The sequence below is a fragment of the Cutaneotrichosporon cavernicola genome (genome assembly GCF_030864355.1).
Source record: "Cutaneotrichosporon cavernicola HIS019 DNA, chromosome: 1".
Classification (NCBI taxonomy): domain Eukaryota; kingdom Fungi; phylum Basidiomycota; class Tremellomycetes; order Trichosporonales; family Trichosporonaceae; genus Cutaneotrichosporon; species Cutaneotrichosporon cavernicola.
Genome location: NC_083393.1, coordinates 1,254,429 through 1,266,193, shown reverse-complemented (window position 1 = coordinate 1,266,193; position 11,765 = coordinate 1,254,429). Strand labels below are relative to the sequence as shown.

General features: G+C 58.6%; 4 protein-coding genes across 4 annotated transcripts; 1 reads left to right on the top strand and 3 right to left on the bottom strand.

Annotated features, from left to right (window-relative positions):
* Positions 1-1,191: 1,191 nt before the first annotated feature.
* On the top strand, positions 1,192-2,267 carry CcaverHIS019_0104680 (uncharacterized protein; the record flags this gene model as incomplete). Its single annotated transcript, XM_060600655.1, has 3 exons — positions 1,192-1,305; positions 1,498-1,619; positions 1,661-2,267. 3 exons carry the CDS (start codon positions 1,192-1,194, stop codon positions 2,265-2,267), a joined length of 843 nt encoding a protein of 280 aa, XP_060453016.1.
* Positions 2,268-2,932: 665 nt separating this feature from the next.
* On the bottom strand, positions 2,933-3,358 carry CcaverHIS019_0104670 (uncharacterized protein; the record flags this gene model as incomplete). The annotated part of the gene is made up of 1 exon (XM_060600644.1): positions 2,933-3,358. One exon carries the CDS (start codon positions 3,356-3,358, stop codon positions 2,933-2,935), a length of 426 nt encoding a protein of 141 aa, XP_060453015.1.
* Positions 3,359-3,863: 505 nt separating this feature from the next.
* Positions 3,864-5,364, bottom strand: SHP1 (uncharacterized protein; the record flags this gene model as incomplete). The annotated part of the gene is made up of 4 exons (XM_060600633.1): positions 3,864-4,611; positions 4,657-4,982; positions 5,170-5,249; positions 5,337-5,364. 4 exons carry the CDS (start codon positions 5,362-5,364, stop codon positions 3,864-3,866), a joined length of 1,182 nt encoding a protein of 393 aa, XP_060453014.1.
* A 1,506-nt stretch (positions 5,365-6,870) lies between these two features.
* Positions 6,871-8,625, bottom strand: CcaverHIS019_0104650 (uncharacterized protein; the record flags this gene model as incomplete). The annotated part of the gene is made up of 1 exon (XM_060600622.1): positions 6,871-8,625. The coding sequence occupies one exon, from the start codon at positions 8,623-8,625 to the stop codon at positions 6,871-6,873; it is 1,755 nt and encodes a 584-aa protein (XP_060453013.1).
* Between the last annotated feature and the right edge of the window lie 3,140 nt (positions 8,626-11,765).

The window sequence follows — 11,765 nt, the reverse complement described above, 5'->3', positions numbered from 1 at the left end:
CAAGCTCAGTGTCGACTACGCCGTCATCGGCAAAGTGGAGGCCGCCTGACACTTTGTCCACGAACGCTGGGGCGAGGCGGTGTGCCTCAGTCCCGCTCACGAGGGTCACATCTAGCCCCATGTTGACGGAGAGTATACCGCGCCCTCGAAGGTCTTCCATTTCGGAATCGGTGCGGGCTACTTCTAGACTTCCCGTCTGGTCAAATGCCCCTGGAATGGAGCTGTACGCCGCCACCGAGCGGCGGGCGAGTTCGGTCAGTGGCGGCTTGAGTTGGACAAAGGGGTCGGGTTCCGAGACGTGGTTGTCGATGAGGAGGACGCGGATGTGTGGTGCCAGTCGGGAGGCGAGGGATGCGCCGACAATGCTGGCGCCGATGATTGCTATGTCGTACTGGTTTTCTATCATTGTTGGTGAGGTTGGGTGAGCATGTTAGTGTTAGTGGCCAAGTCAGTTATATTACCCGACTGTAACACCACCAGGGGCTCAACGGTATGGCGATGGACCAAGTTGGAGTGAATCAGCAAGTGACGTCGTATGTGACTAGTTGGGAGGCTGACTGCCATGGTCGACTCGACTCGACTCAACCTTGGAGCGAGTAGAAATAACAAGGATTGGCTGAAGCGATGGCTCCCGTAGTGATGGCTCCCGTAGTTGGTTGCTTCGGTTAGCCATCCCTCATGGATGAGTAAGCAACATATCGATGGAACTCGGACGGAGTTTTGATAGCAATTGTGTGCCGGACCAACGACGGAGGTACCGTACTGATGCCGCCGGCAGTTGTCTTGTCACGTGGCATATGGAAGGGAGGTAGAGGGGAAGCGGTGCTACAGTCCGTCCAAGTTGGGCACGGGACACGAGCCATCATGATTGCTTTTTAATACAATTGTGACAGCATATTGCTCTTGAAACAAGTGTAACAGCATATCGTGCACGAATTTTGAATACAGTAACCTCTCTCCTCTCTTCACCTCTCTCCTCGACTCCGCCATCTCCGCTACTCTACACACCCACCCAACTCCTTTTACGCACACTCGTTCCCATTGATTGCCCTTGCACGGACCCACAAGCCATCACTCACCCCCCCCCCCCCCCCCCCTCCCCCATCACCACGGACGCGTTATCAGGCGACGCGTTCAGCCTCCCAACATTGTCTCTCTCCCACCTCCCAACCACCAACCATCATCTCTCCAATGCTCCCCTTGTTACTGCTCGCCGCGCAGGCTTCCGCGTCGTTGTTCCAACGAGACGACCCAGGGTACGCGGGCTTCAACGACCCAAACGCCCAAGGCGGTTCGATGCTCACGGTAAGTGGAGCGGTCTTGGCGTTCGTCATGTCTCGCCGCCCCATTCCACCACACTCCAACCCGTCCTGGGCGTATGTGGGATCACGTCAAGTCGCCGATTACTCCTATGCATGATGTGTGCAGAACACCCTTCTACCCTCTACCCTTCTCTTTCCTCTGCCCTCCTCCCGCCTATCTCCCCACTAACACCAGGTCGTCAATAACACTTACCCGCCCGGCATGGGCGAGCCGCTCAACGTTATCGTCTCGGCCAATAGCGACCCCGCAGTCCTCAAGGATAGTCTCTACGATGGCGGGTTCCAGAACTACATGCTGTGAGCACTACCCTTTACCCGGCCCACAAAGCTAACATCAGCTCGGTACACCTCTCGACACAGTGTCTTGGCGCACAGTTCGGCGCACCACAACAAGCCAATCTAGACGGACACACAAACGTATCCGAGATTCAGACGCTGCGGTACAACTATGGCGACCCGTACATTGGTTCGTGTCGCGAAACCTTTGATGGCGGACAACATCTTCGTTACTGGAAGCAGAACGGGACGGGCGCAATCTTCATGGCCGTCTCGATCGAAATGGAACTGGCAAAGGGACACGATATCATTCGTAACGGGTACAATGCCGGTCGCGACTTCCTGGTCGGCAACATCACCAACCTCACCGAGCCGCTTGACGGGCGAAACCTCACCAACACGTCTACGTTTACTGGCAGCACCATGTTTAGGAATTACACATACCAAACCGATGTGCGGTACGTTAATGGACTGCTGCGCAACTCGTCGGACGACATCAACCACTACATCACTGTCGAGGACGATGGGCTGCCGGCCATTGACGGGCTTGTCGCCGTCCTCACTGTCTCGATTACCGACCGGCCTGAGGGGAGCATGAACGCCGCGTGCCGGGCGAGCGTTAGTGTCCTTCTCGGTGCCGTGGCGCTGGCCGTCGCGGTGCTTATGTAGGCTATAGAATCTTGCTTTTTGACGAAACCTGTATCATACTAGACTAGATCCCGTAGAGCGTTATGAGCCGATTGTGCGGAACAGCAGTGTGGCGCGAGACGTGGCCGGTCAGAGCAATCATGGAACTGGCCACAACATGACCTTGGAATGGGCAGATTCAGGATGCAAACTGTCTTCGGATTGTGGACCGTGGCGCGCTCAGTACAACCACATTGGCTCGCCTCCGACGACGGCACATTGGCTCGCCTCAGACGACGGCACATACACAATACGCCTCAAGATGTTTGTCCAACCCGACCCGAGGTGGTGCCGGCCCAACCGGCATCGACCGATCCAGCTATCGGTCTCCAAGGTCCCACCGCCAGTTGCCAGGGCCACGCGCAACTGGTCAGGCTGGAAGGTGGCGAGGTAGAACACCGGCGCCCCCACAAGACGTCGGGCTCGCCGCATGCCCGTGTCCAGCCTGTGCGGAAGAGGATGTGTTCCACGAGTCCATGCTACTACTACTGCTATCCATGTTCCATGTGTTTTCAATCCGCCCGACCGCTGGAATCGACCGCGTTGTGTCACGTCCAAGTAGTCCAAGTAGGCCAAGTTGACCGCGTCCCGTCCCAGTTTGAGTGTTCGACAAGTTGGTTCTCATCCCAGACTGCTCTGTTCTGCCGTTAGACCCACCCAACCAACGCAAACATACACTTCTTCTTCTTGTCGTCAACCAACTCCCCCCACTGCCGGTGCATCTCGTTAACTCCACGGGAAGCGGGATCGACCGTAGGCTCATGGTTGGCCTTGAGCCCCTCCTTGCCCTCCTTGCCCTCCTTAACCTCCTTCTTAACAGGACGACCGCGACTCGCCGCCGCCTCGTCGGCGAGATCCTTTTCCGCACCATCAATCAGACCGCCCCACTGCCGCCGCATCTCGTTGACGCCCCGCGCGGCGGGGTCTACTGGGCCCTCGTCCTTGATGGGCGCGTCGGGGTTTGGACGGTCTTTCGAGCGGTGCGGGGTCGAGGTGACGAGTGCGCGGGTGGTGGTGCGCGTTGGGCGCGGGTGGAGGGGGAGAGAGAGGGAGCGGAGGACGGGTGGGCGCATGTTGGTGATGGTTGAGAAGATGTGGAGGAGAAAAGGATGAAGTGAGGGTGACCGAGTCGAGGGTGGAATAAGTCAGCAAGCCGATGGCTGGGTGTTTGCGGCACCCACCGCTGCGTAAGAGGCGGTGGTGAGGGCCAGTACCAAGGTCCAGTGACGGCATCAGCATCCGGCTCATGCTGGCTGGGCCCTCGTCTCGCCTCTTTTGGTCCCGCTCAGGATTACCCGTAACGAAGCGAGGAATGTATGCATGCATGCCAGCGTGGCAGTTGGCGTGGAACAGTGTGCTTGAATGCCCATACTCGTATGCCAAGCATCGCGTGGCGCGATGCGCCGGACGCGACTGGAAGCCAAGGCTGACAAAAGATAAGATATCTGTGCACGGGTAAGGGGTTGGTTCCTCTTCCTGTGCGGTGCCTATTCTACCCCGACATGGCCCATTGTTCTCGTCCTCGTGCATTCCCTCTCTACTGATAATATACAGGGCTTGTTGCTTGTACAACCACGCTCAGACATATCGCTGCACGACAACGGCGTTCTTGAGGCCGGCCTGCTCGACCGTCTCGCCGTCGGGCAGTTCGCGGCTGGGGAACGTCGTCTGAAGTACGAAAGCACGGCCATCGGGCCGCGACGCGGCAACGAGGCCGCGCAGATCGGCCACAGTGTGGTCGAGGTTGACCTTCACGACCAGGCGGCTGCCGTCGCCAAGACGCAGCTGGATCGTCGTCGACGGCTGGCTCGCGTCGACCTTGATCTCGGGCTTGGTTGTTGGGGGAGGCGCAGCCGCGGCTGCCGACGTACCGGCTCCAGCGATCTCGGGCGTAGCCGCGCCGAGGCGGTTGCCGCCACCAGAGAAGGGCTTGGCCGGCTTCTTGAGAGGTTCCTGATAGTCCTCGTTAGTGCGCTGGTCGACCTCAATCTTGAGCGCCTGGTCAAAGCGTACGTCGAAGAGCTCGAGCGGGGCGCGTCCGGCGCGGATCAAGGCCAGGTGCTGCTGGTTTCTCGGGTCGTCGTAGCGGTACAGCGGGCCGTCCTCGATGCTGAATCCGTCACGCCAGAAGATGAGCCGGCGCTCAACAGGTTCCCCGTCCTCCTCGTCCTCGTCCTCCTCATTTCCGCCAAACGCGCCAGGCATCCTATGACCAGAGCTGCCGGCCTGCACGCTCGGTGTGTCCTCAGAACCGAGAGTGTTGCCAGCACCAACACCGGCCCATGGGTTACGTGCCTGTGGCACTGGGTCCTCCTCACGTCCGCCGCTGCTGTCAGCTTCTTCCGAGACGATTATGATGGGATTGACTCACTGGCGCGCCTGCTGCAGGATATCGTTCACGACGCCCGCGTCTCTGTTCTCCTCGCCGGGATTCTGCACAGCTAGCCCGCTGCGCTCGCCGCCAGTGTATAGTTCGCTACCGTCACGGCGGGTATCGTCGCCGTGCACGCCGGCAATGTTGGCCCCGCGGCGGCGCCACGACTCGGGAAGTTCCTCAGCTGGCGCGCCAGAGAGGGTGCGCGCTCCGCCTGCGGGCTCGGTCGACGCAGCGAGCGCAGCGTCGAGCATGTCTTCGTCCGCATCCTCGCCCGGCTGGTCGCCTGCGGCCTGCGCAGCAAAGTAGTCCTCGATAGCGCCCTGGCGTCAGCTTGCTGAAGACCATGCCAGCTGGGAGGAAGGAGGAAGGTGGGCACGGCATGAGGTTGGACGGGAATAAGGTAGGATGTGGGGGAAGGTGGAATCAGACAGTAACGTAGCGTGAGAGAAGAGACAGGGCGTTGATCGAAGCTAACGACGAGAGTCACAGCGATCCAGCGACACTCACCTGAAGCGTAACCCCGTCTCCGAGGAACCGCGCCGCCTCCGACTCCGACGCCTGCGTGATAGCCACGAACTGGTCAATGTCTGTGTGTCAGTGACATATAATGTGCTATGCAGGACGGAACCTGCCACCTGGTTGTCGAGAGCTGTACGAGCAGGACATCAGCTCACCTTCCTGCTTTGGGTTGAGTCCGGGCATTGTGCAATGGTGAAGAGACGAGTGACAACCATGACGAAACGCGCGTCGCGCGTCCTGACGGAGATCGATGATGCTCCGTCCACGTGTACGTGTTAGGACGTACTTCGATCCGCGTTGCGAGTACTCCTTTTGGCTTCGCGTTCGGTTTAATTGGTTTTGAGGAGCAATCGGTTTTGTCTTCCGTTTGAGACCACTTCCTTGTGCGCAGGTCGGTCTGCGGTCCTTTCCTTTTGCGATGGGATATGGGGCTGTACGAGAACCGCAAGATGTTCATTCGCCGAGTAAGAACGGAAATAGCCGCGCAAGGACTATTGCGTACTCCAGAGGGTAATCGGTGCATCCATCCTCCGGCCTCGGTCGTTTCGGAGTGTCACGACATGACGGCCTGAGGGTCTGAGGGCCTGGCGGGAGGATACTGATCCTAGGAGGTCAAGAGCACGATCAAACCTCGGGTGAAAGAAGAGCTTGGACTGAGCGTTTTCTCTGCAGGCCCATCATTGTCTATACAGCGAGGATGTGCCATCACTGTTCCACTGACGTCTCTGCCACCAGACCCACTCTGGCCTCTGCAACCTCTGGCACATGCTTCTGACTCTCCAGTTTTTGACGCAGTTTCTGACGCACAACCACGGTTTCTGCCCCTTTCCCCATCCCGTACCGCTCCCGCCGAAGGAACCGTTTCGTAGAGATCAAACCTTGTATGGCATAGTCTTGATCCTCTTCATCTTTCAAGCTCTGTCACGCATCACGCAAACCTTGGGTGGCGTCCCGGAACAGGAACCATCCATCTGAGCGAAACCCTTGCGCGCGTCAGCGCGTCGCGTTGGTCCAAGATACGCGTCAAACGTCGAGACTGTCGCTGCTAGTTTCAGATAGCGCGAGAGAAATATAGTAAGAGAGAATACGCGTGGGAGATGGGACGAGTTGAGTTCGTTGAGGTAGTGTCAGGCACCGCGAACCGACAGATATATATCATCGGACAGCAACAGCAACGGTATCGAAGGCATGTAGGCACTACGGTATGCTGACGCATCTAGATTTGGCGCAGTGCCGTCTCGACGTTGACGACGTTGACGACGCGCCGTGAGTTTATAGCCAGCTTGTAGTACATGTCGGTGCGTCGTGTTCTTCTCGTTGGCAGAGTTCAGCGCCTCACAACGGCTTTGGCCTCCTCCCACACTCATACTCGTGGTGCTCATAGACCTGCATAGGAATGTGTACAACATGATGAGTGTCCGCCTGGCCTGCAGGGACTGGGAGATGCTATGCGAGGCTTTACTTCTTATCTGCTATGGTTGCGGGCCGTCTACGCCCCGGCCGTCTGAGCGAGCCAGCGCTGCAGATCGTCCATGGGCAATCCGGTCTTGCGGGGGCGGCGGCCGGTCTCGAGGCCCGGCGTGAGGTCGTACGTGGAGCGCAGCTTGTGGCTTATGGCGTCTGAAGATGACGCCTCCTCGATCTCCACTGTGGAAGTACAAGGCGAGTCAGCAACCTCGCGTGCATGCCTCAGGCTCGTCGTGCGCGGGAGCGGCTCTGGCGAGTTGGTCTCGATCCGGCGGAGCTGGGCGAGTTGGTCTCGATCCGGCGGAGCTGGGCGAGGCGGTGACTCGGCGTAGCGTTGATGACCACAGGCTCAACCGGCTTGGTTTCGGGGATGCGGCGGCTCTCAGAGCGACGCGGAGGTACTATTGGCTGCTTGAGCATCGGTGACGGTGCGCATGATGGTGCCGGCGCGGGTGGAGTCTTCTCAGCCAGTCGCAAACCGGGTGGCAGGCTTGGGACGGGAGGTGGAGACGATACGCGTGCAAAGTCGGGCACGGAAGAGCGCGAGACGATGATGCGATCATCGGGCGTCCAGTCGAGCGGACGCGGCATCGGGATCGGCGAGGGCCCAGGCCCAAAAGTCTTCGTGCTTGGGGCCAAGCTCTTGGCGATCGACGGGGCTGGGGAATGATGGGCGTGCGTGTGATGGAACGGTGGCAGCGCGCGGCCAGCGCGCGCGGCCGGCGTCATGGGCCCAGGGGGCGACACGGGCTCCTGCTCGATGGGTGAGAGCGGTGTGCGCTCATACTCTGGCACACCTGGGAGCGCGACGACCGACGACCCCGGACTACGCTTGCTGGGGCGCGAGATCGTTGTGGTCGAAGCCGACTTGCTCATGCCAGACACGCCGGTGAAGACGGTCGAGGGTGCGGTGAAGGCGGAGCCGGGGTGGTCGATCGCGGGGAACTCGCTGATACTGTCGAGGGCGTTAGGCGGCGGACACGACGTAAACGGGATTCGCAAGTCAGTGTCGTCGAGGGAAGACAGATGAGAGAGGGAGAGGGACTGGGCCATACGGCCAGAGAGGCCGTCTGTAGAACCCAGGCTGCGCGGAGCGGAGAGAGGGACACGGCGTGGTGGTGGCCGAGGACCGTTCGACTGCCGCGACCGCCCGGGGCTGGGAGGCCCAGCGGTAAGGGCCGCGAGCTTGGCCTTCCACTCGCGCTCTGCGCGACGTGCTGTGGCCGTTGACTGGCGGTGCGGGCTGCCCGGAGATGACCGACGAGGGGATATAGGGCCTATCGTTGGTGAGCGCGGGACAAGAGTGCGGTTGGCAGGGCGCGTCGGGGTTGAGGGTCCTTGTTCCTTTGCAGTCGCCTTTGCAGGAGTGGCTGCTGGGCTCTCCCCGGTACCAAAAGCGATCTGTGCTGAACGGCGAGTCGAGCGCAACGGGCGGGCTGGCTGGGTGGCATGGCCAACAGAGGCAGCTCGTGTGAGAGCGGAACTGTGGCTGGTCGAAATGGTGAGCTTGGGTGGAGGCGCTGTCCCCAGTTCGTCGTCCTTTGTGGCAAGCAGCTCGGCGTCATCCGCAGATGATGCCCTCACAGGCGCAGGTGCGCGAGTAGTAGGGGTGGCGCGATCTGGGCGCGAGCGGAACGAGATTTTGCGCACAAGACCAAGGGCACGACGCTGTGGTGGGTCGGCCTTGACAGAGACGGCTGTGACCGAGCCACTTCCGCTGGCTGCGCGCTGGTGCACCATGGTGCCCGAGCGCTCTGTTAGGACGAGGGTAGGCGTTGAGTCTGGCATGACAGACATGGAGCGGCCGTGAGCTGATGTTGGTGTCGGTGTCGGGGCTGGCATCACATGGCTGCTTTTGCTTGTCACAGAGTCCTTTGTGTAGTTGCTGCCCTCCCAGTGGCGGACTGGCGCTGTGCACGCTGGCACTTTATCGTTGCCGTCGTCAGAGTCGGCAATCTTTGTCTGCGAGTTACCCATGGCAATGAATGGATGTACTCGGAGAGAAGCGTTGTTGAGAAGGGATTCGCGACGGCGGTCGAGAAGCGTCGGCTTGTTGTCTGACGGAGGAAGGCGGAAGGAAGGAGGCGGGGCAGGGTTCTTTGTCTTTGGTAGTGTTCGTGCTGGTTGTTGTTCGGGGGATGAACCAATGTCCAACAACTGGGTCGAGTGCTGCCTGAAGATCGGGTAACGCGACGTTTGCTCCTGCACAAGACTAGATGAGGAATGTTGGTTGAGGGTTGGTGTGGGGGTTCTCCGGTCTCGAAGATTTGTCGGGGACGAGGACGAGCGCGACGGGCGAGGGGGAGTGGTACGCTGGAAATGTGGAGGAGGATCCGACTGGCCCCGGCGCAGAAGCGGTTGGATGTGGTGAGGATAGTAGTGCTGTCGTGAGGAGGACGAGGAGAGGGAGGATGTGGACGAGGAAGGCGCGGCGGCCGCCTGACCCGAAGCGTGGTGTGGGTACATGATGGGTGGGGGGGGGGGTCGGGCGGACGCGTGGGGTCTTGGCGGCTCACGCGCGCTTGCAAGTTGCAAGGAGCTCCGAGGGATGAGTCAGAGTGGGGTCGTGAGAGGGAGTGAGAGGGTTCGTGTATTGGTGGAGAGGAGACACAACAAGGTGGTAGGCTCGTGCGTCTAGGGAGTCACTAATGTTGTGGTTGTGGCGGTGTTGGTTAAAGGAATCGAATTGTTTTTAAATGGCGAGCATGGCGCGGAGAAGGAGGTGACCGTGGCGACAATGACTGCACAGCCAGTGTGAATGATCTAGCGAGTGTGTGTGTAGAAGAGAGAGTGAGTGAGAGAGTGAGAGAGTGAGAGTGAGAGAGTAAAGTCGTAGTCGTCAAGAGAGAGACAGATACAGGAGTTTAGAGTTGTCCGTTTGTTACTCTTTCACTGCTAAACTCTTTTGATCCGCCTGCAATGGTGCAATGGCCCAAACCCCTGGGAATAAAGGGATTTAAGGGTACTATTCCCCAACTACTACTCAGCTTATACAGGGTGTTCAACCTATCGCCCTGAGCATGCGTTTGGATGTGTCCAGTTTGACACATCAGGCACAAGGGACCCAGGGTAGCATACGTTTATTTTCAGGGCAACCTAGTCTCTTGGATTGCGGTAAGGTCACGCTCAACAGCATTAAACTGTTTGTCAAGGTCAGCGCGAATGCAGTGAACAAAATAGAGTGTGTCAATTGTTGGGCATGTTGGGGAAGTGGCGCCGCGTGCGTGTCAGACTAAATCTACATGGGCCCCCGTGTACTTTCAGGTGTTAAGATCGAGTTTGGGCCAGAACAAGACAAGATAGAGTTTGGACGCGTTGTGTTCCGCGAAGCGTGCCCCGCCACCCTACCGCTCCGAATGACGTTGGCGCGGTAGCGGTCAGGACCTGTGCGGGCTCAGTGCCGCGGTAGTGGGACGAATCTTGCGTGGAACCGCAAACATTGGAGTTGGATGTTGGGGGGGGGGGGGGGGGGGGGGGGCCGCGTCATGGGTGTAGGACTAGACTTGGATATATTGATAGGCCGCAGACTATGGGCCACGGCCCATGAGCAAGGCCTTTCACCGAGGCCGAGTACGCAAATGGTGACAGTAGACGGCATGCGCAGCATTTTGGAATGGGGTGGTGCTTGAGCTTGCTGTCGTGTCGCCGTCTGTGCGCCCTGTACCTCACCACATGCACGGGCAGTTGCTAAATTCAACTCGTTGAATCGCAGCTCATTAGCTGGCGCTCGTAAAAGCATAGTCATCGTTCGGCCAAAGTGTGCATTCTGCACCACCCCGTTTCATGCGTTTCAATTGACGATCACATTTATGCGTTCTGACGTGTTCCATTTCGACTGCCAAGCCCTCCCTTGAACACTTGGAACTGGGGAGTTACAATATTAACGACATCCGCTGGATCTGGATCAGCCACTCAGCCGCTTACATCATGAGCGCTATACGTCGCGTCCGAAACACCGAGCCTGTGAGGCCCGCAACCGGATCCGAAACCGACGCGGAAGTGTGAATTGTGACTGCTGTGAGGGCCTTATCGACCTCGCCCCTGCTTGCCAACTGCAACCAGACCTGAGCACAACAGTTCGCACCTGTACGTCTGTACAACTGTACGATTTACAGAACACTCCGCTTGCTCCAACCCGTTCCGTGACGCTTTCTGATCCGGCCCACTGGCCGTACCAGCAGCCTTCCGCCCTTCTCTCCTCTGAAACGTTTGCTTTAAAATTACGACGCCGTCACGATATCACGATATGCATTCATAAACGTCAGCTTCCCGCACAGAACCGACGAATCTGAAACGGCGTGACTGTGGTGAACCCCTAGGGCCAGGGGTACAGAGCATCTCCTGATCTGATCTGTGACCGACGTTTCATCCAACGTTGATGGGACGTTGTCGGCATCATTCGGCTGATCCTGCTGATCCTAGTCGTATATTAGCACTCCGAGTGGTGTTTGTATGTATCCAAGTAACTAGACATACAGGCAGGCAGGCATCACCAACGGTCGTGCTCTGACCAACGTCATCCTCATAAGTCTCACTTCAGATTCGGCCACAAGCTCCGTCCGACGCAACACAACAAGACATCGCGTTTGGCCCGCGGCACCTGGCACTGTTCCTCGCCGTTAAGAGTAGAGTAGTAGTGAGCAGTGGAGTGTACCTGTACCTGCAGCTCCTCAATGGGTGGTGGCAGCTGCACCGCCTTATCCACATGACAACATCCTCACTGGTGCTGGGACTTAGCTCAGCATCCCTAGATGGACATGTCGAATCTCGGCATCCGTGCCTCCTACCACAACGATGAGGTCTGACTTTGTACACTAAGTTACTTTGTTGGGAAGGTGTCAAGGTATGAGTTTGACGCGTGTGCGGCGCATGCGGCACGTCGAGTTGCTGCTCCTCAGCTGCTCAACGAATCCATTTCAAAACTGTATTGCAGCTGTTTGGCTCTGACTGCAGGCCTGGGTGCTGGCTGCTGGTAGGCTTGTGAACCCAACGGAGTTCTGATGGGCCGGGATGAGATCGCAAGATCGCGAAGCGCATGCCTGCATGTCCGCATGCCGTGGAGCATTGCAAACGACTTGACAACCTGACAACAGCCCCGAGAAGCTCTGCTGACCGCC